The sequence below is a fragment of the Orbicella franksi genome, chromosome 14, assembly GCF_964199315.1.
Source record: "Orbicella franksi chromosome 14, jaOrbFran1.1, whole genome shotgun sequence".
In the NCBI taxonomy this organism is placed as follows: domain Eukaryota; kingdom Metazoa; phylum Cnidaria; class Anthozoa; order Scleractinia; family Merulinidae; genus Orbicella; species Orbicella franksi.
In genome coordinates, this window is record NC_138158.1 from 3626727 (window position 1) to 3653530 (window position 26804).

A 26804-nucleotide genomic window follows, 5' to 3' on the forward strand; every position below is an offset into this window, starting at 1 on the left:
CATTGTTTTTTTGTGAGTGTCGTAGAGAAATCTGACGTTCCGGCGGGAAGTGTACAAAGCGGCTTGTTCCACACGAAGGGTCGAATGCGGGAAGAAAGTTGCAAATTATCTCGGACAGCCATGGTAAGGGGTCATTCGTGAGCTTCCAGTGTCAATAAAATGCGCAATATATATCAGCTTATATCGTGACACAAACCTCCTTATGGCAAGTCACGTACTCCTCCCCAGGGACCGCTAATCGCGACACAGGGAAAATATTTTACGTAAGCATAGTTCGGCTTTAGGGAGACGAAAAGGGCCTATTTCATCGGATCTTGTTGAATTCAAAACCGAAGTAAACTTACCCGACGAAGCAACTAATTTGATAATTTTATTTTTTTAAACCTTTAACACCACTCTCTCGACTTTTCTGCGTCCAAAAGTTATAGCTTCTGTTTCTTTGGACTGGGTCAGAAGTCCTGAGTATTAACCATTTGGTAATTCTCCCCATTTTCATATCAGCAGGTCGAGGTTGCATTGTCATTTTATTTTTTCTCAGATTTATATCTCAAATTACTTTTCTAATTTTATCATTTTAATACTTTATTTACAAAATCTCCCATGTTGTTAGATTCTAGCTAATTTTTCAGATACAAAAGGGATGAAATCTTTGAAGGTTTAATATTGAAATCCTTGGCCTTATGTTTTCTCTTAAACTAATTGGCTAATATGAGTTGTTAGTATGGTTGTACCAAATAATATAGTCTATATAAACTTTAATATGATAGATCACAAATTAATTTTCTTCTAATAAGTCTTAAACTGAACCATGCAGCGTAGCCTTAAAGGAGCTCAGGCACAGCATTCTGAGTTATTTTAGCCGCGTACAAAATTACCTTTAAATCGAAGGACACCTGAAAATAGTAGTTTACTAAGAATGAAAAGCACTAAAAAAATATTAATAAAACATAAAGGAACAATTATAGCTACGGTTGGAGAAGATTAACGCGGATTACAAGCGACGAACTTGAAAAAATTAGGCTGAACTTTTCAAGAAGTGCAAACCGTGACGTAACACCTCTATAACTACCAGCATTACACTCACCCTTTTATGCCTCAAGCTATGACGCTAAAATCTTAGGAATTTTATCGCCATATTCTTAATATTGGGGTAGTGTAATATTTTCTTATATTTATTTGAGTTGTATATCTACTATTCTCTACTTGGTTTTTTCCCAGCGTTTGTGGGTGAAGCATTTATGTATTTTTACTGATATTTATATTTAAATATTTTTAACATATTTTATTTTTAATTGATATTTACTTACATTAGTTCTTTTCAATGTTTCGTTATTTTACTCTACTTATTGTCAAGCGTTTTATACATCAGCTTCACACGAGCCTCCAGCAACCTTGATCCCAGTTTCTCTCTCCTTTGCGTCCCTTGTCGAAATCAGGCAAAGGAGAGAGAAACAGAGAGTCTGGGATCAAGGTTGAGCCTCTGGCTCGGATCTGGAGGGCAACCTCAGCCCACGTTTTGACACTAATAGATTGATGATTTATTGATTGATTGATTGTCTCTTTGATCTTTATCACTACATCATGTTCTCTATGAGCTTAAGAGCCTTACACAAGCGATCAGAACAGCTAACGTCTCACTTTGCAGAACTGATGCTTTACTCTGTGAACGCCCGATGTAATTACATCTTCCTTTGAAACATTGTCTTTTACAATGCTTTGCTTGACACTTCATCTCACATCTACCCCCAAGACACATCTGATCGCACCTCTCCACTCCACTGGTACACTCCATAGTACAGTTTGCGCAGACCTGGTGACAAATAGCCGATGAGCACGTGATCTGAACACATTTGGCTCTCCATACACATGACTGTGAGCAGAACTGACTAGACGAACATTCCATGTTACAGTGACCGAAAAAGCACTTCTGCGAACAACCATGTCTCCCTAACGAAACAGAAGAAATACATGTTAGTTATGGCAAAGGGTTCGCCTCAAGGACTAGCAGGTGGATCAAGTGATTCTGCCATTTCCCATCAACCCCTTTTCGCTGAAAAATAACTGGAAAAGTCAAGAGAGCCCAAAATTCCGTTAAAATATGGACCAAAAACTGCTCCACCTTTACCCAATTATACCTTTCCCGAACAAGAAAGGTCCTTCTTCACTTCTCAACCCTCTTCCCCCCGCCCCCTACCCCCTCTTAAGATTCGCCACGCAATACACTGATTTACTTTAGACCTCTGGAATCTAGCCTCGGGATTTCTTATATGCAAGAGAGGTGGGGGAGGGGAGGGTAAGCTTTCCCATCTGAAACGCTATTAGGTAGCATCCAGTGAACAGGGTCTGAATACCAGTAGCACCTTGGGGAAGGGTGCTCGTACGCGAATTAGATCTTGAGCTCGAATTACTAAATACTGAGGGTATCCCTCTTTACATAGAAAAATACTTTTACTGCTGGCAGCCGGTTTTTTCTCTAAAGGTCATTTAGACGAGTGTTTAGCCATCGCGAACGCAAAAAGGCGGTGTGGCCGTGGCCAATTAGGGATCAGAAGGCGAGAAAAGCGCGGTACGGCAGAGGAGGGAAGAAGACTAGACAAGGATGGTAAAGCCTCATAACCCCTGCTGAATTTCGAGAGGGACTGTCAACAGTCTAAAAACATCCGGCTTACCAGAACAAATCATTTTAGGACAAGAAGAGAAGAAATGGCACTTTTGTGCGCAGCTGGTGAAGGGGGAAATATCAGTCATATCACACGAGCAACTGGTCAAGTTACATGTCTTTTGACAGAGATGTTGATTGATGTTTCCTCCTTTGCATTTTTCATCCGCTTGTGATACTGTCATAAACAGAGCCACTCCTATCACCACTGCTATCATGCTTTGTAGTAAAACCCTGTAATTGTAAACATATACTCAGATTTAAACATAGTAGCAGTTTACTTAGGCATAGAAAAAAATAGTAATAATGGAAAACCGTCAAGTTCCACGACAAATTAAAGGCCAAAACAAAATCTAGACCATTTCCTCTACATCCGTGTTCATTCAAAAACGCTTGTGGTTTTTGTGTTTGAAATGATCCCAAATTTTCGTGAAACAGACATCGGATTACGAGCTATATACTTAAAAATTTATTTTTGAATGATATTAGAACAATGGGGGGTTGACAAGGTTTACACAGAGAACGAAAAAATGCCCTTTTCTGTTTTTAGCTTCTTGGAGTTTCGCCGCGCGCAAAGGCTGGCAAAAGAAGCACTACTGTACTCTAAGGTTTACATGAAACACAAAGCCATAAGGTTGGGTTTACATAAACGACTTCAACTGCGCTGATGGGTGATGTTTTTCTCTATCAGGTGGCATGTCAGTACAACAGACATTAAATTTTATACCTCATGCTGATTCGTTGTGCCAACAATAAAGCGAAGAACGTTCTAGCAATACACACTGTTTTCAATCTGTGGACTGCAAGTAAGGTCTAATAACATTTACTGTTTTCGCAGCAAGTCCTTATTTTTTTACAACTCTGATATGGTAACCACGAATCAGAAGGAATGTTGGTCAAATATTTAATCATGTAGCATTTGAAAATACTGAAATTAGGAATAATATATTGAAAAAATCAATTTGGATTAATTTACTGCACCTACTGTAAAGAGAAAGAACTTCAAAAACGAGCGGTATCAGCAAGCTAAGTCGTGGGGTCAAAACATTATTGAACACCTACAGAGGATGTAGTACCTCTGTGATAATTATATATCCATAAGTCATTCGGCCAAAGAAGTGCCCTTCGATTCCCGCTGTTTATCGAGACCCTCTCTTTTTGATCTTTAATAATTTACAATTTATGGAGTTTCATTGCAGAGGGATCTTAAGGATAAAATAATAGTAAATAATGGAAAATTAATGATGGGATATGATGTCTAAAACGAAAAGCTAACTTACACCACAAATCGGAACCGGGGTCCGGCGTCTGCTGTTAGGATCATAAAATAAACAATGAAACAAAAACACACACATACTCATTAGCGTTACTGGAAGTTAACGTTGAAAAACACCCACGTGAATGGGCGAGCGTTATGACTTTTTCCTACTCACGCAGAAAGCATACAAGTTAAGATACATTTCGCTTTTTCTCTCCGCTTTTAAATTTTAATGTACAATAATTTAGTTGTAGGGAAGTCAATTTTTCCCCAGGTAAAAAAATCGCACGAAAACAAAATTGATAATTTACTGCCGAATCTGCAGAGTATTAAAGTAGTGTATGTAAATATTCAAAAGAAGCATAACATTCTTAAATGTCTTTAGGTTAAAACTAAAAATACTCATAATACTCTTATAAGCCTATAAGTTTGACATTTGGTTGTAACTGACTTTACTTTATAAGATCAGTTTAAAATAATTACTCAAACAGAGTGGCTTAAAAACTTACTTGTTCAAACGTTGATTGGTGCTTTTTTCGCTTCTTGTTTTCTTTTCCCACCGAAATTATTTTGATTTCACTCTTCGGCGATATAGAAGCTCATTTCGACATGTATGCCAGCGGCGGTCGCGCCCCAATATCTTGTTACTCCTGAAAAACACGGAACTTTAAATTTGTAGGTAGTGCGTTTCCTGAAAATTCAATTAGTATACATATACCTCGCGACCAACATGCATTATACGTACGATTAATTATTTAAACTGAACTTTCGTCAAAACGTCGAGAAAAACTCTATGATATAGCTTATTCGTTTTGTATGTTATCTGTTATTGGTGTTAGAATCCTTGTGGCTTAATCAATGCATCGTACTCGACAAATGTACTTGTCCGACTTCATGTTTTCGTGACCTATTACAAACGCTTGCCGTTTCACACTGGGTTAATCGAGATTGGGAGACTTCACTGGGCTCTTGTTTACAGTTCCGAGGTGAAATGTCTTTGTTCAAAATTTTAGTAACAAGGTGAAAGATGATAATTATGTAAATTTACTGATTTCCTCGAAAGCCCAAGGTCAAACCGATTGTAAAAATACTAGAGCCAATCACAATAGGGTGAAAATTTTCCATGTCAAAGACAGGATTATTAATTTCTGTCGTTACACATATTCACCGACAATATCAAAGATGGCACGAAAAATTTTAAAAATTAGAAAACGTTTTGGAATATTTTCAATGCACCAAAGAATGTCGACGTCACATGCTCCTTACATTAAAGTAACCCGGCAACGGAGTCTCCAAACAAATTCCATTCCTTTTTTTTCAAGATACTTGCCAGCAGCTTGTTACATCGATCACTTATGGAAAATTACTTTTTGTTATCTGTTGTATTTATCTGTCTCTTCGACTTATCTTTAGTGAGTTGAGGTATGTACATGGCCTGACCAAGAAAAATCTGGAACATGATAAGGGTTGCGTTTTTGTGTAAAGTTAATTGGTTATAAACTGCCGGGAATTTGGAGAAAAACTACTTGAAAACTTAAAGTGATAAATTAGGACATGGCTTTTAACATAGTGTTGAGGAAATGGAATGGTTTCTCAGAGTCAGTCATGGACTACTTCAAGACATGGGCTCCTTGGTTCAAGATGATGAGATCTACTGCTAAAACGGTGTTTGTAAGCTTAGTCAACCCCCAGTGCTGTTAATAAAGAGACTGAGGGGTCGCAAAGCCACTGCGCCGAGCAAGTAATATTTGAAAAAATATTTGCTTCTGCCTTAGTGCTCAGGTCTCCACTCCCTTAATTACACGCACGGTCCTTTTCAATCTCGCGTGGAAAGTAAGCAAGCTACTTGGGATTAGTCTGTCCTTTCCGTCCATTTGTGTTAAAAGCGTAGGCCAGGGAATTGTATGTTCTGGACCGTACAGTCAGTTCCGCGCCTTTTTATTAGTCCGTCAAGCGAGAAGCGAGAGAAAAAACGTTTGTGACAAACAAGGGGTGCGTGAAAACACAAGGCAGGCGAGACGCGCCCGCATCAATCATTCTATGGATTTTTATCAGGGTTCTGCCCCGCTAAACCACCTGCTGCAGGCTTCAAAAACCACAGGAGGACCTGATGGGTGATGAGACCCACAAGACTGGTTTGTCCACAGACATGTGTTCTTTTCTAAAAGCGAGCTCGCGAGGCAAGTCGTAGGCTCCATTTCCACTGCTCTCCTGAGTCCAGTGTTCCTGAACAGCGCGCGCTTCCTTTCCCGAACAGCGGCTGGTTATCGATCCTAGGCGAGGCAATAACGGCAATAACGACTACAAAATTGAGCAAAAAAAATGCATCCATAAGCTTCTGTGAACCCGGTGGGATTACTGTGTTTCAGGAGGTTTTATCGAGTTAGAGAGAGAGAGTAGAAGTTGGGGGGGAGGGGGAGGGGGGGAAGGTGGGAAGCCTTTCACCGGGAGGAGTTTTACGTTTCAAAAATTTTGACTATTCCCTTGCGTAGCCTACGTGCAGCCGTACCTGCAACCCGAAGAAGAAACGTTTATCCTCGGGGGTGGGTACTGTTACACGTAGGCTACCATTTAAAGCGATACGATCTGGTGAAAATCAAACCCACGGAGTCGGAAGAAGAACACCCATTACGCTTATGACTCCGTCGCTTACGAACTAGTGAAGACTAGATTGTCGCAGTCGGAAGTAAAAGCGGAAGAATAAGCCAATCACAATTCTCGATTCCGGGCCTTGTGATTGGCTTGTTCTTCCGCTTCTGCTTCCGACTCCGACAATCTGTTTTCACTAGATCCTGAGCGACGGAGTCGTAAACGGAATCGGAAGAAATGAAAACGTTCTGATTCTTCCGACTCCGATTCTGTCGAGATTATGACTCCACTTACGACTCCGATTTTCGATTTTCACTAGGTCGTAAGCACTCTTTCGTCTCCGACTCCGACTCCGACTACGACTTCGTCGCTAGTGAAAACCAGCCTTTTTTACGAGCACTTCCTGTGAGCGGACGCCTGGTTATATTAGCGTACTTCAACGACATAGAAAATACAAATTAAGCCCTTAGATATGCACTGATCCCGAGGGAAACAGTTATGTTTTCCTTCGAATCTCTATGTTTCCAGAGACGATTTAGATTCAGCCATTGCCACGTGACCATAAATCAACCAATGGGAGCGCTCGTTAATTAGATTGAACTATAAACTGTTGTTATATAACAAGGGACTGTATTTCCGCGTGCTTGGGAGTTTCTCCAATCGGGCGCCTTTCCTTTGCATTGCAGAAAATATAGTGCAGAGGTTTGCCATAAACTCAGAATTTTTGAACAGTTTGTGTTGTGATTTTTGCGCTAAAAAGTAAAGAAATTTAATGAGGTTTATAATTGACCCGCGAGTTCATTTTAAAACTTCTAGTTTGTGCGCGGTATTTTGGAGTGTTTGCTCAAAAGGAACCTCAAGAAACCCTTATCAAAACCATTGAAAAGCCAGAGTAATCAAAGAAGCCACTCAGAAATCAGACCTAACCCACGTGGGTCAGGGAGCCAATAAGAAATCAGATTTAACCCAGGTGGATAAATATGAGTCAATTTCGCGGACCTCTTTGTCCCTGAAAGTTTACTGAATAGTCTTGGATAGCGAGAGAAAGTAGGAAATATTCACAGAATTCGCAGTTAGTTTTTCTTAAACATCTTTAAGATACAGTTTTCAAACTGTTTAAATGGCTTTTTTCCATGAAATTGAGAGTCAATAGTAGTCTATGACGTAAGCTAGGAAAGCAAGTGCTACGAAGCAAGCCAATCAGCGAAGAGAAGTTAATCACGTGATGTGCGGGCGAAAAACGCGCAGCTTTCAAAATTTTCACTCCCCGCCAAACATCTAGCTTGAAGGACGTGAAACATTTCTTCCTGAAAAAGCTTGGAATTTCTCTTCTTCACCGACTTAACTGACGGTGTAACCAGCTTCAGCGACATTCTTCTAGTTACGAGAACCTTAATGGGACAAACATGTGAGTGCATTATTGTTTCAGGCTGCAAAATGTTTCAAAATAACATAACATGTTGCTCCATGCGCGAATTTGTGTTCTCCGTTTACGAGGAAGAAAACTCGTTTTTCTCCGCTCACGGACATTTCCCTTCACAGTATTTTGTGTGCCAAGTAGTTTCTCTTTAGTGACTAACTATAATTTTGTATTTGCACACAGAATTTGCCGGAGAAAATGAAAACATTGGTCCGTACACCTCCGTACACAAAATTGTAGTTGCTGTACACGCGCTCTCGCCATGTGGGATTAAAAACCATGTTGACAGCTCACAAATCGACCGGTAAACGTAATTCTCTTGTTAAACTTAAGTCAAATTAAAAAAAGTAGCTGAAATTATTTTTCTGTGCAATATTTTCTACGAAATTCCCTTGAAATTCCAGAAATGAGGAAATACTGGAGAGTTCCCGCGCGAAGCGCTACTTTTGCCGCCAAACTAAAACAGTGCCTGGTTTCCAAAATGTTTCTGATGTGGTTTTGCGTTTTTCGCGGAATTAAATTTTTTTTTTTCAAGCCATGGTTTTTATTAAAGGTAAATTACCTAATTTCTGTGACGAGTTAGTTATTTTACAGTCCGTTGTCGGCATTATTAAAATAGTAACTCTAGAATCATTCTCTTGAATTGTTCAATAACTAAACACATGGCGCGATTTAGCTCAACGTATCGTTTGAATTATTATTGCTGCTTCCAAATTCCGCCAGTAAAAGGGAATCTCTTCAGAATGTCGCCATAATTAACCAAATTTTCTGTTGCACCTAAAATTCGTAAACAATGTTCTGTACTGCATGAACGCATTTTTTGGGGGATCTTGCTGTTCAGAGATCTTGTTTTCGTTTTACTTCGCTTGCAATGCTTATTTCAGAAATTTAAATTTCTGTATAGATAATTCAGTTTAGCCTCGGCCGTTTCAGTTTTTGACTGTAATTCCGCACCCTTTCTGAATATTTCAGTTGTTGCGAATTGCGCGAGACAGACATGATTTGGTAAATAGTGTTTACATGTAAGGAAAAAATAACTTGATTATCGTTCTGTGAAAAATGATGACTCGTAATAGTTGTTGAATCGAGAAATGTGCTTTTAGTTCTAGTTGCAAAGAAGAGTTACGTTTCGTGACTACAGGAGTAAACCCTTCGAAAGTTCGCGGAAAAATTTGAAACTCAAGGGTTACTAAATTAACTGCACTGTAACTTTAAAAAGCGAATTTTGGAAAATTATTTCCCATTTGTCTAGGTGATGTTCTTTCCCACATAAAAATAAATTAAACCAATTTTAGACACATTGACAACAGATTTGTTCAATAATTTATGTAATAAATAAATTTTACCTGGAGTCACACCCTTTGCTCCTCTTGGAACTCGAAGAACTTAGTCAGTCAGTTGTTTCTAACTCTATGTGTAATGTCTTGCAATTTCTAGAGCAAACTTGTTACTACTACACCTTGTCTAGAATTCTTATCTTTTTTGTTTTAGTGTTTCTTGATCTTGGAGGAGGAAAATCCTGGATTCATCACTTCAGCACCATACAGTCCACCTGCGCAAGACCAGGCCTGACTCTGACCCGATCAACTCTGATGGGGACATTATAAGATGCAAGGATAATGGAAGGGTGTGGAAGAAGAAGTAACCTCTTCTCTTTCCTCCTTCCCATTGTCTACTGCTACTTACGATTTACTCAGATGAGGAGAGTGGGAACGAGTCAGTTAGAAGATTCTGAAGGAAGGCTTTTTTGCATATCTAAACATATGCAGTTGGTTGGTAACATTGATTGTGGGTTGGTAGGGGAGGTTTTAAAATACTGTAAAGCTCTGGATGAACCTTAACATCAAATTTCGGCCAGAGGTCAACAAACCTCTGATTCGGCTTAACTTAATGTAGTTAGGTTAGTTAGTTGGGTCCCAAGGTTTTGGGTGGTTCCTCCCTTAAGGTTTTTCCATTGGGTTCCTTTTCAGGTTATTTCGGTCACGATTCGACTCTTCAACTCGACGCTGGGTCTACTACAAGGATTTATTCGGACAAGATTCGACTTTGTTTAACTGGACGCTGGCTCTACAATGTGGATATTTTCGGCATCCACTTCGGCTCGACATTTTCAGCACTTCGTCTCCCGCTTAGTTGCGCAATAAAAACTTTTTTTCATGTTTTACTTGATGACAGGGACTGTGATCAAGTGAAACTATTTCGACCAAAATTTTTCAAAAAACCTTTTTTTCAGTAAAACCATTTCGGTCCAAAGGTTCAACCAGACATGACTTAAAAGTAGATGGCTGGAGATTTCAGGTCATTCAGCTGAAAGGAGGAAGGCTGTTTTTGCTACTCCTATGCAGCTTAGTAGCTTGACTCTAGTTCTAGCTAATAGTTAAGGCCAGGACTACAAAGCAGTTTAGGAGGGAATATAGGGGACGATACACACACTTCAGTTTAGTTTGTTTGCATACATCTAGGCCAATTGTCTGACATCATATTTTGACAGCTTCACAACTGTCAGTCAAAATTCTGGGCCATTGTGTACATTGTAGGGTTTAAGCCAATTGTCTTGTTGTGGCAGTTTGTCAACTGTCTGCTAAATTATTACTCCAACAAACAAAAGGTTGTCAGTTTTCAAGTTTCAACAATGGCCCATACAGTTGTTTTCACTTTGAAACACTTTAGGCCAATTGTCTTGACACGGCAGTTTCAGCTGCCCACCAAATTTTCATAACTTAAATCATCGCCAATCTTCTGATGAGCATGGAGAGCAGAAGGAACACTGGTGTCTAACAGCAACCCATGTAAGGTAGGGCAAGTTCTACACCCTGGCATCAGGTACGTGGTGTAACTCAAGGACGACAAACTTTGCTTTCGGATTCAATTTTCGGTTCAGCTAGTGTTCGGCTTTCGACTCAGAACACCAATTGGCGCTAATTTACAAATAAAGGCTTGGTATCGACTATAACTTGTTAGCAAGCCGCTAATAACCCCCATGTACCATCCGGGGCACCCTAAGTGTTCATTTCGGCGTGTCGACATTTACTGACACAGAACACTTGAGGTTTCTTAGGATGTCAAATTTTTCACCTAGGAATGCGCGTCCCCTTAATTAGGTCCTGTGGATAATGTAGGAAGCATGTAACATACTTCAAACAATAAATCCAACAAAACTGTGTCTGTGTCATTTTTTAAAACCTCATAGCTAACATTAATTTAAGGCAATTATGCATAGCATGAAGCATTGTTGTTGAACAATGCAAAAAAAGAAAAATTAAGTACTAACTATTCGCAATTTCAGGAACCAATGTTGACAAAGGTAAGTTACTTGGAATATTTATTTAATCCGCACTCAGCCCATTTTCGGGGGCACGCCCACTTTAATGTAGGATAATGTAGGAAACATGTAACATATTTGAAACAATAAATCCAACAAAACTGTGTCTCTGTGTCTTTTTTTAACCTTAAATAGCTAACTAAAGATTAATTTAATGCAATTATGCATTGCGTGAAGCATTGTTGTTGAACAATGCAAAACAAGATTAATTAAGTACTAACCATTTGCAATTTCAGGACTTTTGACAATGGCAAGTTACTTGGCATATTTAATCCACACTGAGCCCATTTTCGGGGGCACACTTGCAACCGACTGCACATTTAAAAAAAATTGACAATAAGGTGAGTAATACAGGTGTTTCTGGCCTACTTTCGGGGGCTAGCTCATTTTCGGGAGCATTATTTGTTATAACTTGAATTGTGCAGCCTAATATAGATATGTGCAAAGTGGTTCTGAGGACAACGACATCACAGATGCTTAAGGAAGGGACTTGTGGAAAATTGGTCTAGATGAAATTAACATCTGTCAGTGTACAGGAGGATTTTGGATCATGTTTGTTTAGAAGATGGTAAGTTATACATGCATAAATAGGAACATGAACATGATAACATTTTTGCTCTCATTTAAGTTTCCAGGAAGCCTCAACACAGCCAGTGACACCAGTCACAAGGAAAGAGCCTCTTCAAATGTGACCTAAAGAAAAGCAGGTAAAGAGACAAATCAATCATGCCATTTAGCTGCTGACACATTTTTTTTTAAAACATGGATCATGTTTAAGCAAGTTAAGAAATGAATTGTCAGTCATCATCACCATCATGTCCTTTGCCCAAACGAAAAATGAAACTTCATGAATTATCTGTCGATGAGCTTTTGAGCTGAAATTTTATTACCTGACGGTGCCATTTTTTCGAAGGCACAAGATGATAAAAAAATTCCAAGGTCAATTGTCTGCGAAGGAGGCCAAATTATATGCCTTTATTTATGACATTTACAAATTAAATGTCTTATTTGACATCATATACTCAAGGTAGAGTGTCTGAAATGAGATCAAACTACACAGCACTTTTCACCATCAATTGTGGATACAGGAGGTCAAAAGTTTAGTTTATTTATTTTTCAATTATCATCATTACTAAACTATTGACTGTCATTTTTTACCAGGTACACGCAATTGTCTGTCGAGGAGCTCAAATCGATCATATGCCACTTATCAGCATCAAACAAACAGTGCATTTATCATTATTTCAAAACAACAGGGCCCACATTGATAACAGTTAAAAAAACTGATGTGGGTACCCTGTATAAATAGTTCAATTATTTAATATCAATTCAAATTGTTTGCAGAGGAAGAGATGATCAAGGTCAATTGCCAGGAGATTAAATTAATTCAAAATTCCCAATGACATTTCCCAGCAGCAAAATATGCCGAGTGATGATAATAGTTTGTCTGAACAAAATAAAAAAAAGGCCAATGATTGCCTTTAGATGCTTATAAGCCAATTGTCTGTCAAAGGGGCTCAAATTACACACAATTTTTCACTGTAAAACTGAAAAATGGAAGGATGCAACATGCCCAATTGTCTGTTGATGAGAAAAATAATGGACAACATTTTTCACCAGTATGGAAAAGACAATTGCACCAGGATAATTGTCTGTCACTTCAAAATTTGTTTAAAAAAATTGAATTCCACATGTATTTACCCTCAATGGTGTGTAGTTTTAACTTTTGCTAGGAGCAGGATAACCAGAAACAACTGGAACAACAGCCTCGAGGTCAAGCAGCCAACAACACAGATGACCTCCAGAAGCATGGTCCCAATGGAGAAATGTTTCCCTGCTAAACTGGTGTTTAGGGTACTTGGAAACAGCCTGAATGCAAAGAAGTATGACACACCAACACTTGAAACAGTCAAATCCATTTCAAAGGAACTGGTGGGGAGAAACAGACAAGGGCTCTGAAAGCAACAAGTGAGGAGATCTGAAGTGAAAGAAGTACTACACAGAACTTCTTGTTTTGATGATACGAGGGGTTGTTTGAATGCTGTGCAATCATTCCTTCACTCTGCTCTGTTTAAGAAGTCTCTCAGGAAGACTTGGATGCCAATGTAGAATTATCTTTCCTCTGGTAAGCTTGGAAACCCATCAAGTGAGTCTTCACTGTCCAGCATCTTTATTGATAAATGGGGGTCTGAGGGTGCCTCTTTGGTTGTCAGTGTGTGTTTGCCATTTGGACATGAAATATTCTTGTGAGAGGAGTGTTGGGTTGTTTGATGGCCACTGCATTGCAGGGCCTTATTTGAACCCCTCCCTTATCCCCAATGACTTGTTTTATCGCAGTGGCCACATTCCAGCTTGCACTTGAGAAAAAGCTTTGTCATGCTAAATATATTAGTTCACTACAGTCCTCAAAATCAGAGGAGTAGACAATATGACTAATCTCAGTGTATGCCAGCACTTACAAATGGCTTCTGATAAAGGATGTAGCTAGCATTTTTTGGCCCTCCAACATGGTGTGATGTTGGCACAATTCCACTTGCTGATTAACTGAGGCTGTCTACATTGGGGAAGCTGTGCAAGGGATCTTCATCCTCACCGAAGAGGGAAGTCTACAAGTCCAATAATGTAATCATGCTTTAAACTGCCCAGGAATCGCGTTTTCTTTCATGGTTTGCTTTTGTTGCCTGTATGTCCCTATCCACAGTCCATTAGACTGCAGGTAGTGAGTGATGGCCTCTAGCCATGATTTGTGCATGTACTGGTTGTACATTCAAATGAACTGACATCAATTTCTAATCCTCTGACAAAGACCTTAAACTTTAGTCTTTTAAGAGGCTCAGTAGAACAGTCCTTTTCAGGACTATCCCACCCACACAATCACAATAGATGAGTGCGACTTTTTTCAGTATACAATATTTTTTTCCCTACTGGAATACAGGTACCACGACAATCACACAAACTCCTTACTTATCATCAAAAGGACCACATTGCTAACCTGGTGATCGAGTTGACATTGAAAAATTATCAGCTCTGGACAAACAAAACCTCCACTGTGCACACTGGGGCAAAAAGTCTTTCTGTGACTCAGTCTCTGCTCTATTGATGGTTTTAATGTGTACTGCATTGCGATAACTTCTAATGCATGGATACCAGGTCAGAACACTGTACTGCAGTGGCTTATGCTTGTGCAAATAATAGGCTACTGTAATATGTGAACTCTATCTGCAATCTCAGAGGTTGCTTTAAGGCTATATCCATGGAACAATGTGATTGCACAACAACTTTACATCTATCTCTGTTCCCTTTTTGCTCGTGGATGATGTAATTTACGTCATCCACATGAGCTTAGTAGGCAGTCCAATGGCACTCACTCACACACTCGATTCTGATTGTAACTGGCTGTCATCCGCATCAAACCAACACACAAGGAAGTCCTCTGAGCAGCTGTTGAGCTTTAAGTCTTTCTCTTTGACAATGTAGAGCTTGGTTATCCTCTGGTACCAGTACCTCTTTCTGGTTGCTTTAATTTGCTGATCATCACTTTAAAAGGTGCTGCATGGCATACGGCTATCTGAGGCAAAAATTCTGCACCCCACAGGGGTGTCATTAAGGGCCGGGTACCAGGCAAACTGAGTGGCTGTGTGGACAATTTTGCCCATCTAGTTTGACCATCAAGCAGGAAGCTTTTCCCCGCCTGTGAAAACCACTTACCCTCCTGCTGAAAACGCTAATGAAATCCCTGATCCCAAGGGCTTGGCAGCATTGACAAAAGTAGCCCACTGGCAAAATACAATTGCTATGTACTTCGTGATCTTGGCTGGGTGCCGTGCCTGGGTATTTGTCTGATTCTTTAGCAAATGATGGCAAAATTAACCACCTACTCCAAGACCAAAACAATTGTGCAGACAAACAGTGACAAAAGAGCTGGAGAGCATTGGAAGACATGAGTGAGGCCAAACTGAATGGAAGCAACAGAGTCTGGTGGAGAGCTATGGTTCAAGTGCGTGCTTCTTGAGGGGCAAAGAGGATTCCAACCAAGACTCCAACGATAAATCTACCTACTTCAAACCTTTATGACAACCCTGGCTTGCGCTCTATGCTCTACCACTTTAAAGGAGTTGTTATTGACTGACCACAGATCTCTGCTTGAATAGAGACTACTCGGAAAAAAAACAGCGTGATCATTCACATTTCTACAACAGACTGCAAAAGCTTATAATAATATTTAGTCCACATCCAATCATTTCACAAAACAACTATGTGCAACTGCTGATCTGAAGCTTCACATGGTCCCTAATTCTTTCTAACAGATTGTAGAACTTGGTCTCCCTATGTTATTATTCACTTGCAAATTTGTATTTGCTTTGCTGATGCTTTCAATGAGTGCTTCATTGTGATGAAATCTTCCAAAAATTATGTGGATACCAGGCTATAATAATGCAACCAAATAGCTTGTGCTCTGCGATGGAAAGTCAAATATTTCTCCATACTTAAATGAGCTCCTGACCACTGTTTGATTCAAAGCCTTTTCTCAAAGACTACCAACAATTCACAATGCAGCTACCTCTGAACCAGAGAGTTTTGTGCTGACACTCAACTACAGGGTGTATAGGTATGGCTTATGAAGCACGAAGCTTATTTAAAGCCACTTCCCCTTGTTACTTTTCGTGTTTGCTATAGTTCAGTTTAATTAAGACAACTTGGACAATGCATGATTTTCCAGATTACATTGCTCTGACTGACTCTGGCCCTGACCATTACACCATGGCAACCCTAGATTGCAATGAGCACTCAAAAGTGGAACAGCTCTGACTCATGTTTCTGCAAAAGTGGCACTACCGGAGGACATCAGAGATCTCATTCAAGATGGCAAGGAGCTTGCTGGAGATGTCACATCCTTTAACATTAACCAAATGTGTGTCACCAAAACCTATTCTTAAGGTGGTGGAGCTACTGTAAACAATGGACCTGATGGTGGATCAGAAGATTATCTTAGACCTGTGAGGAGATCTAACGTCACTGCAAGTTAATTACAAAGATCAAGTTGCACATCTAAAAAAGAAACCAGCCTGCAAATTCAAAATGGTGCTCGTGTGTCTCAGTGACCTGGAAGACATTTGTGTTTTGCAACCAATAAATAGCAAACTTACAGCTTACTCACAACATCCTGCACATTTCCTGGGTGGAAAGATCACTGAGAAAGGAACTTTGGAAGAAAAAAAAAGGCAAGATAGACACTGGATCTGCTTAATCAAATGGCAGTGAACTCTCTAACCACTGAAACATCGCCGTCATAAACTGGTTTGAATTCAAAATGTCTGAATGCTTGGTAGTTGTTCATCGCTGTCTAGCTTCATGGCTAGGCTAAAAGCTATCATTAGTCTTTTGTGTCAGAGAGACAAAAGACCTGGGCACCCTGTAATGGACACTACCCTGCTACTGTGATAGGAAAGTGCTCAGCTTGACCCACGATAACTGGGTTCCTAATTATGCCCCGGTAAAATCTTAAGTTTTCTTCCTGGTGATTGCAAAGTTGTGAATCAAGGAGTGGGATCTTTTGTTTCCTCCAGAGCTTCCAACTTACAGTAATTCTTACTATTGACTCCCAGTCTGCATTGCTTTAAGAGGCTAACATGGAGCACCAACTTGCAGAAGTAAAAAGTGGTTCCTTCTAGTTCACTTGTTATCCTCATCATCATTGATTGCAGCATTGGCACTGCTTGATCATCTCCTCTCGCGATGAAGACTCAACCAATCACAATGTACCGAAATCACATGTAGGATTTTGCTTTCAGTTCTGTATCTTAATTATCTGTCTCTGAAATATTAAAGGGCATCAGTGATATATCCTGGATCAGAAGCCTTTTTCGTCAAGGCTGCAGATCTTTCTTCACTGGTTCCACCCTCCAAGCTGACTTTGCTTGAAGTCATGTGGTGACCATTTTCTTCATAACTTTATACTGTACACAATTCCTGGTTTACCAGTTAAAGTCAATCAAGCAATATTGCTGTGACATCACATTTTACAATCTACACCTGGATACAATTTGGACTTCATGTTAGAACAACACATCAAGTAATCTTCAGTGGAATCATCTCATGAAACCTTTCTCTACTCTATGACACCTTCCTCTATTGAAAAACCAACTTCAAAAAATATGGAATAAACTCTACCCCCAACTAGATTGTACAATTCTGCTCTTATTCGATGTCTGCTTTAAATGCCTGCCATGACTGATCTGCACACAAGAGAGAATTTCAATTGCTTGCTCCTGTGGACTTGCAACTTGGATCTGCCCTTTTAAAGCCTTGCCTGCACTGACTTGTAATAATTTATTCCAACACTGGTTTAAACAGTGTTCACCAATATTAGCTTTTCTCCTCTCAACAGTATATCAGGCTTAACACCATTAATTAAAAGACAGAACGCTCACCTGCCCCTGACATATCAAGAATTGATGATTATTTCATTCTTACAGGATTTAACTCTCACTGTTCAACCTCACAAAGAACAGGTCTACGGTTTTGTTACCTTTCAGGATGCTTAAAATTAAACATCCTCCTGCAAATTAGTGCTTTACAACATGCACAATAATTGTCCTGGAGTTTCACTTCACATATTTTAGCTTTCAAAGAGCACACAGATTTTCTCCAGCTTTATTTCCTTGCTTTCTAGGGCTTTGCTTCACCTCACCTATATGTGTCTCTTTCATGACCAGGTGTCATATAAGGCCTCACTAGCGCTTGATGCTGCTGAGAACTTCAAAATGCAAGGCATACTTTTTCCAACAGACTGGAACAAGATGGCCTTCTTGACCTGAGGTCTGGTTTTGGTTTGTTGTCTTCCAACAGCGTCTTTACATGTACATGTCCTTTCTCTCTTCACAGTGATTTAGGCTGTTGTTGCTTGTGTATACTCTACACAGTTCTCTCTCTGACAGGAGTTTTCTGCCTTCTATTACTCAAACCCCACCTGCTGCACTATACTAATTAATTTATTCTCAACAGTTGTCTGCATGTCTCGTGAAAAATCATTCTTCTCCCATTTTAACAATATAAGTTCAAATTAAAACAATATGCCATTTGAGGAAGTAAGTAACAAAATGTATTCATGCAAGCCAACAATGGGATTCAAACCTATAACGTTTAAATTGCTGATCAAAATGCTCCACTGAGTGCTGAGCTGAAGGATCCACTGGGAGTGTTTGAGGTGACTTACACCAGCAATTGTCTTACAGGTGTATAAGATGAAAATTGTCTGAGTCACAAAGTTAATGCTGTTCATAATTTTCTCCAGGTTTGGAACTGAAGTAGGTTTGTATGTAAAGACAGGTCAGCCAGCAACGTGTTTAGCAGAAGTGAACACACATGTATTTTCAATTGAAAATTCAGGCTTGAATGGGATTCAAACTCATATTAGACTGCAGTCTTGTACACCTCCAAGGGCAAATTTAATTACATCGTAAGCCACTTCAGGAGCAGGTCAATTACCAGATATACTTGATTTTTGAAATCGTAAAAAGGAACTGATGTTCAAGTCCTCTGGTTTTTATGCAATGACTGTTTAATTCTGACACCAAAAGAATTATGCGAAAGGAAAGGTCAAGCAAATTCTTTGAACTTAGTATGTAACAAAAGTTGGTGAGTTCTTAAAAAAGGAAAAACAAAACAACATTGAGGCTACAATGGGATTCAAACCCATGAAATAGGACTGCAGTTCTACTGCTCAATCAGAGCTACAAAGCTGCTGGGAGCATGTCTTTGTACAATTATTCAGGCCATGAAAAGATGACTACATAATAAATTATTATCAATGAAATAAATCCTAGGATGTGCACATGAACTTGGTGGTTGAAATTCATTGCAGGCCTGAATTTCAGTCATGCTACAGTTCACATGATTGTATGATTTATTTCATATAATTGTACTATCATGAAAAGTGATGTGTGCTATAGAGTTACAGTCCTCAGCAACCATGTGCAGCAGAAAATGTCAACCATAAGCCCATACAAAGCAATCAAGTCAGACCATCAGCACCAACCAGAACAGTGGATCTGTGAGTCCATAGAGAGCAGTCAAGTCAGACCATCATCAGGATCAACCAGGACAGTGGATTGGGCAGTGGATCTGTCAGCCCATACAGAGCAGTCAAGTCAGACCATCAGGACCAACCAGGACAGTGGATCTGTCAGCCCATACAGAGCAGTCAAGTCAGACCATCAGGACCAACCAGGAAGGTGGGTCTGTCTATACAGAGCAGTCGGGACCAACTAGGACCACAGAGCTCAAGTTTGAAAGCCAGTCAAGTCAGGTACAGTGTATATGTAGTCAAGAATGCTACATCGAGTTATAATGGTCAGTAATCACTTTATATTACACAAGTATAAGGTAGTACCACTACCCAAAAGGCAAAACTTGTTCCTCTCCATGTACATGTAAACAAAATGCATGTCTTAGAAGTAAATAATGTTCCTGGTCAATTATTTATTTCTTCTAAATGTCAAAACAATAAAACAAGTTGGCCTCAACATCAAAAAGGAGGAGCATAATCATAAAAGTTAGTGGCAAAAAACACTTTGCCCAAACTCGGTGCTCTGAATTGAAATATTTTGATTCACTCTAAAAGTGTTGTACAATATTGTCATCTGTAGACTAGAACTACAGTAGATTATAAATGATCAGACTTGACTAATGAATACCTGTCCAGTATTTATTGACAGTCAAAGAGATATAGAAAATGACATTAATTTCTGATTGCTTTTCTTCCACATTTTAGATCAACCATGTAAAAAGTTGTCTGAGATGCCTGCTTATAAAAGGACTTTCATTTTGTGTACCTGTCAATATGTAGCTGATCATGATGCCAAAGTCATAAGAGGTGAAAGAACACAGCAGCCCAGTCAGATCAACCTGAAAGGAATTGATGAACAAAAAGCTCCAGCTTAACTCTGGTCTTGAAGGTAAGAAATATGTAATTATATCTGACCAAATGAGAAAAAACATGCCCGCATTGGCTCAAAGACAGTCCCACCGGCCAGAAGTCCTCTGACCACCAACCCCTCCCCCCTGACTAAGGGATTGGCCCTTCGTGCATGCACGTGGCATGGACCACTCCAGCAGGGCCATGTCAAAACAGAAGCCTCAAAAGAGGTTAAACAACTGAGTAAAATGGCAGAAACACGGTCAATATCAAGGTTATTTCACAATGAACACTAGGTCTGGCTAGCAGAGGATGTCAGTACAAGACACCCTCCCCTCCCCGCTGCCTTTGACAGCTGGCCGCCAGCAGACCACCAGGAGATAGGCCAGCACCTGGGCCATGTGCCCAGCCTGGCCTTAAAAGAGCCCCCCCCCCCCCCCCCTTGGGTTTAAGGTCACTAGCTTAGCCTGAATCCAGGTGAAAACCTTGAAATCACTCAGATATACATGTACATGTAGCTAATTGACCGACCTTTCTGACTAATACTCTGACAAACTATGTCAGTGTTGACAGAAGTGCCAAGAACTGTTATTAATAATAAAGTTGTTACAGAGCAAGACCTTGATCTCCAGTTACTATGGATCAACTTTTAAAATAGAAATCCTGAAAATAGTTAAAAGATTCAAAGTGCCATAAAAATAATTTTCCCCTTGAATATCAGTGACCCCAAACTTTGTCAACCATGTTGCTAATTGCTCTTTCCTTTTTTAAAGGCTGCACTCTTTTTCATGTACAGTTGAAGCCCTTTAGTTAGTATATTTTTCTTGACAAAAACAGGTCCCCTTCAAAACTAACCATCAGTAATCAATAAATAAATGTGTACACAAGCACAAGCATAAGCTAGAGAGGATGGCAGCAACATCAAGTATAACGACACTCTCTTTCTTCTTAGGCCATGGTTAAACATCAAAATTTACATGAGCTGGACCTAATGCAAATCATAGGACTCGTGATGGAGATTCAACAACATATGAAGAGTAAGTTTGTGTTTGTTTTTTTATATTTTCCCTAAGACTGTTATGTTGTTAATGATAACCAGCCACTTTACATGGCCAGTGGCACCTGGTTTTGTTTCCCACCTACATTGTATTAAGTACTCAGTGAAAAATAAAAATTGAAAATTATAATTTATAATTATTATTTACTCTTCAAGTCATGAACATAGTTTACTTTAAATTAATTTCTAAAGTTTATGCAATTTTGTACACAGATGATTTGTTAAAATCTTTAGAATCTACAGAACCATAAATCTAATATTTCTCAAGCAAGGGAAGAAATTTATTCCTATGCAGAAACATTGTATGTGTTAAAGGCAGTCCTAGTGACACAATTTTACATCTACAGTGTGTATGTCCAAGTAATGAGTCTGAGAAACATTTATTAACTTGCAAAAGTTTGGTGTGCAGTTATTATAGTGTGATATTTTTTGGTTATTTTCAGCCGACAATCGTGGATGATTCATGCTGGAGAGGAGAAAGGCAAATCACTGGATCACACAAAGGACAAGCAACTTGATGAATCACGGAAGATGTCAGGAGACCATGATAATCAAGACAATGCAAAGTGTTCAGGAGGACAAGTTTATATTTAATTAATAAATTATTTATCTAGTAACATTATGTTTGTCATGGTACTTCTTTTCAGTGGACAGCATAGTCACATACAGATTTGTGTCGTGCATCAAATGAAAATTCTAATAAAATATCCCTATTTACTACAAATAATAGCAACAAAGCTATTTATTTAAAGACTTATAAATAGCTTAAAATGCTATTATTTAAAAACAACAGTCAAGCATTATTAAGAAATAGTTGCCTGATGCTATCATTAAAGAAATGATAGCTTTGAATGCAATTATTTCAAAATAATAGCTTGATGAATTTTTTCTATTCAAAAATTATAGCTTACAGGAAGCTATAATTTTTAAAATGGATTCTGGAAAGTTATTCTTTTTGATATAAGAATAGCTTCAGAGTTCTTACAAATTAGAATTTCATTTGATGTCAAGACTCGTGTCTGTATGTGATTAGATTTGTCCTCTGAAGAGAAAGATACTGACATGACAATTAAGCTTGTTGGCAAAATTGGACACCATTTACTGATTACATATTCAATAACTTGATTTCTGTCAGTCTGTGAATATCAAGACCATTGAAGCCAGGCTTGAATTTTAAATCACCAGATTAATCATTGGAAATTCAATAGCCAGGAAACATCTGGACATCATGAACTCTTCATGATTAACTTTCAAAGCTAAGCTGATCATAACAATTAACCCTGAACAACAACTAATGCTCTTATAACTCATGGAGAGTTCTACATGTTCCAGTTTAGACTGGAAAAAAAAATTAAATTAAAAGCCTTTTTGCATGATTCAAATCTCCTTTAAAATTCAAGTCTAGCTGCTACTTAAATTAAAAATTGCTTTGCTGAAAAGAAACTTTTATGTTAACTAGCCAATGTAAAGTACATGTTCTGGTCAGCTGTTAGGCCCTAGGCTTTTTGCAATGTTAAGCAAGTTACTTTTGTCATTTAAGAGAAGTCGTTATTGTTTTTGGTAAAGAAATAGAATCCACCATGATGCATTTTTATGTGACTAGCCTGCTACAAACGTGGAAGTTAGTTTGTGAGAACTTAAAAGTTTGGGATTTGGGATGGATTGGGGGTTTAGGGTGCCAAGGGAGATGGATTTTGGTTAGGGATAAGGGCTAAGGTTTGGGCCAGGAATTGGGCTCGGGTGGGGGTTAAGGGCAAGGGTTTGGGTTGGGGGGTTGGGGACCATTTGGGAACTTGGGACTTGACGGTTAGGGTGAGGGATTAGGGTTTGGGTCGGGGTGAACAATTGGGGATTTGGGTGAGGGTTAGGGTATGTGGGTTGAAGTTCTCACAATCTCACTCAAGTTTTTGCAGCAAGTTACATGAATCTTTGATATGCTAGGCATGATGTTACAGAACATGTGTAAATTATCATTTATACCAGGTATCCTCGAGAGATAATTATTCTTCACTTGATGCTGACCAGTTCTGTGCATTACTTGGGATTATTTTGTTATTACTTACAATAGGTCTTAGTTTCATTCATTTATTTTTGACAGTGATTAAACAAGTACAAGTACATGTTAGAATTTTCTTAACCTTTAAACTCCAGAGGTTTAGGTGAGGTGCAGTGGTTTGGAGAATATGTTTCCAGTTTTTCTCCGGGTGAGGAGTTTTACTGGTTTTCGCATCCGGCATTTCACCACTATTTATATATTTGTGTAGATGGCAGTATTAATTAATTACAAGGTGTTTCACTTAGGATTATTAATCATAGCTTTTTTGACCTTTAAACTCCAGAGGTTCCTGGTGAGGTGTAGTGGTTTGGAGAATGTTTCCAGTTTTCCTCAGATTGAGTTTTTTCTGGTTTTTTGCATCTGGCATTTCACCACTACAATATTGCGTAGTTGTATTTTTCTGATTACACTGCGTTTCACCTAGGATCATAGCTCTTTTGACCATAAATTAAACTCCAGAGTTTCCAGTGAGGTGTTCAAAGTGGTTTGATGTTTCCAGTTTTTCTCTGATTGAGTTCTTACTGGTTTTTTGCATCTGGCTTTTCACCACTGTAGTGCTTCCGCATATTCAACACTTTCATAATTTCACCAATTTTCAATTCGCATAACATAAGCCAGAATAGTTTACACTTTACTTGTAGCAAGTTGTTAGTCACCCTTGCTACTTTTTTTTAAATCAACGAAAATGAATTTAGGATTATAAATCAATAAAATAATCATATGACATCCATGTACTATTGTTTTAGTTCTGTTTATACATTCAAAAGTTTTTCGAGCAAGCAAGACTGACCCATTTTTGTGCACACAATCTACACAGAGGTACACTGTAGCTACTGTTACATGTATATTTTATTTAAGGGTGCGTTCCTTTGAGGTGATCTGGATCAGGATCAGTAATCCAAGATCACTCGGATCATGGTGCATCAAGGGAGCCGATGAATCCACTCAGGTCACGGATTCATCGGCTCCTTTGACGCAACACGATCCGAGTGATCTTGGATCACTGGTCCTGATCCAGATCACCCCAAAGGAACGCACCCGCTGCCTGCGTACTAATTGGTTGGACTTGGAGCCAAACTAGTGAGCTCGGTTTTTACTTTCTTCAGGAGTAGAATGGTAGGGACTGTTTAAGAAATAACAAATTTTTGAGCTATTGAAATCACACGAGACAAGCCGAAATCGATCAAAAGGCGAGCATAACTTCCATTATTGTAGCAAACTTATTTGTGAATCAATCACAGAAAATAATCTTACCGGCAAAACCTTGGTGAAGAAATAATTGCAAGCTACGTTCACTTAGCTTTACGAATTTATGCCGCTTTTGTTGAAATCAAACAAGTTATGCTTACCTGTGATCATAAGCTGCGATATCAGTGTACACAAATAACAAACCTATCTTGAAGCAAAGGAATAGTGAAATCGCCTAGTGAAATCATGCTAAACTCTTGCCTGTGGCGAGTGGAGCGATCAACGTTTGTGCTCAGTTCGGCCGCGCGAAAGTTGGGGCCGGGGCAAATAGCGGGTCGCGCGGCCGCACAGCAAATCGTAATGAAAACAATGCTTGGTTTTCAGTGTCACGCAATTCAAAGTAGATCAAAATAAAAGTCAAAACTGGTCAATAGATAGTCCAGAATCTGGGAAATGAAAGAAAGTAAATATGCAAAGACTCTCGCCAAAATTCTGGTCACAGCAATTTTTCTTATGCGAGATATGCGGAGAAATTTTTTACCCAAATTTATGGAGATTTGTATGGAGACGCCATGCTGGTGCCCATCCGTATGGGCACCAACATGGCGGCCGGAAACCAACAGAAACATCTGTCACTGAGTTTTGCTACAAAAACGTGAATTTATCCCTCGAGAAACTCTAAAACATAAAAATAATACTTTTTCTAAGACATGAACTGTTCAGATAGCCAAGTTCCCCGAATCTAGGCCGTCACGTAAATGCCACGTCACGCAAAAGTTTAGAAATTCAAGCGTAGTGTATCACAAAACCAAAAACCCATTCGGAGCGAAAATTTGTATGAGTATTAGTTTTCAGCTGCTCTTATACATCATTTAAGTAAAATCTCAGGAAGATCAATAGTTTTGTAGTTCGAATTCTAGTGACGTCATGTGAAAACCAGCTATAGCCTCCATTAGGGCGCGAAATCGTCCTTGGACATTATCTGTTCCTCGAAGCTCACAGTTTTTCCTCGAGCTACCCTCTCGGAAAACTGTTTGCTTCTCGGAACAGACAATGTCCCGAACAAATATCCGAGGGTATTTTTGCGCCAAATGAAGGCTGTTATTTACATATTTTCGCGCCAGATGGAGGCTATTGTGTTTATTATCCTTCAAATATGCGCACGCGCAGTTTTGAAAACTGGCGAATATCACCCGGATATTCCCTAGCTTTAGCTGGGGCACATTCAGTCACATGACGAGTTTAGACTAATGAACGAATCAAGTCAAGTTACGCGCGCGATGCCACTTGTTACAAAAAGAGTCAAGTGAAATTGCCCGGGTGATGCTACTGACTACAGAGGGAATCAAGTCAAGTTACGCGCGTGTTGCAGATGACTACAGGTGTCAAATAAAATCACGTGCAGTTCCACTGACTACTAAGTAAAATTACGCGCGCGATTCCACCGACTACAGAAGAAATCAAGTGAAATTACGCGCGCGATGCCACTGTCTTTAAACAATTATTGGATAAGGTTTTGTGATATCCAGAATAATCAAGGTCAACCAAGGTAGGAGTTACCAGTCGAAGGCTAAGGCTGATAACCCTTACAATTGTTTTATTATATATTGAACGAAAAAAAATGGAAGTTATGTTTTTGCTTCTTCACTGACGGCAAGCACACAAACACAAACACAAAGCGCGCGAGCTTGACATGATACACGTTATTCCAAAATGGCCGCCATTTAAGTATTCTTTTGTTTACTTGCAAATTAGCCCTTTTTGCCTCGTTCTTAAACTCGAAATTCAAAAGAATATTTTTCCTTAAACGAGGCAACAAGGGCTCATTTTCAAGTAAACAAAAGAATACTAAAATGGCGGCCATGTTGGAATAACGTGTATTACCCTTATCCCTGGTCCTAACTAACGACGCAAACATAAGCATAAGCATAAGGATAAAAGAAGCTTATGCGTTAGTGAGGACAGCCACGACATAAGCATAAGCATAAGCATAAGAATATTAAAACCTTGCGTTCTTGTTATGCTTATGCTTATGCCTATGTCGCTATTGCGTCCAGTCAGGACATGTTGGCATAAGCATAAACATAAGCATAAGCGTAAGACTATCAGCCAATCAGCGAGCACTTTATGCTTATGTCAACATGTCCTCAGTGAGCATAAGCCTAAGCATAAGAAGAAAGCTTATGCTATGCTTAAGTCGCGGCTGTCCTCACTAGCATATGAGCTTCTTACTGCTTATGTTTATACTTATGCTTGCGTCGCCAGTGAGGACCGGCCTTTAAAAATCATGCACCGCGGTTACACAGGACATGATTACCCGTGACCTTGAGTGGCCTTG

General features: G+C 39.3%; 2 protein-coding genes and 1 long non-coding RNA gene across 3 annotated transcripts in view; 1 reads left to right on the plus strand and 2 right to left on the minus strand.

The window, feature by feature from the left end:
• LOC145467895 (uncharacterized) overlaps window positions 1-26804 on the plus strand; it is a 195093-nt gene that overhangs the window by 85870 nt on the left and 82419 nt on the right. The gene's annotated exons all lie outside the window — the stretch shown is intronic.
• On the minus strand, window positions 665-4152 carry LOC145467836 (uncharacterized). Its single transcript, XM_081451445.1, has 3 exons — window positions 3940-4152; window positions 2670-2893; window positions 665-1947 (listed from the first exon to the last, which is right to left on the minus strand). The coding sequence occupies exons 1-3, from the start codon at window positions 3981-3983 to the stop codon at window positions 1589-1591; spliced, it is 627 nt and encodes a 208-aa protein (XP_081307571.1). The 5' UTR covers window positions 3984-4152; the 3' UTR covers window positions 665-1588.
• Window positions 10141-25397, minus strand: LOC145467655 (uncharacterized). Its single transcript, XR_014042088.1, has 3 exons — window positions 24628-25397; window positions 20083-20155; window positions 10141-11941 (listed from the first exon to the last, which is right to left on the minus strand). It is a non-coding gene; the product is annotated as an uncharacterized LOC145467655 (long non-coding RNA).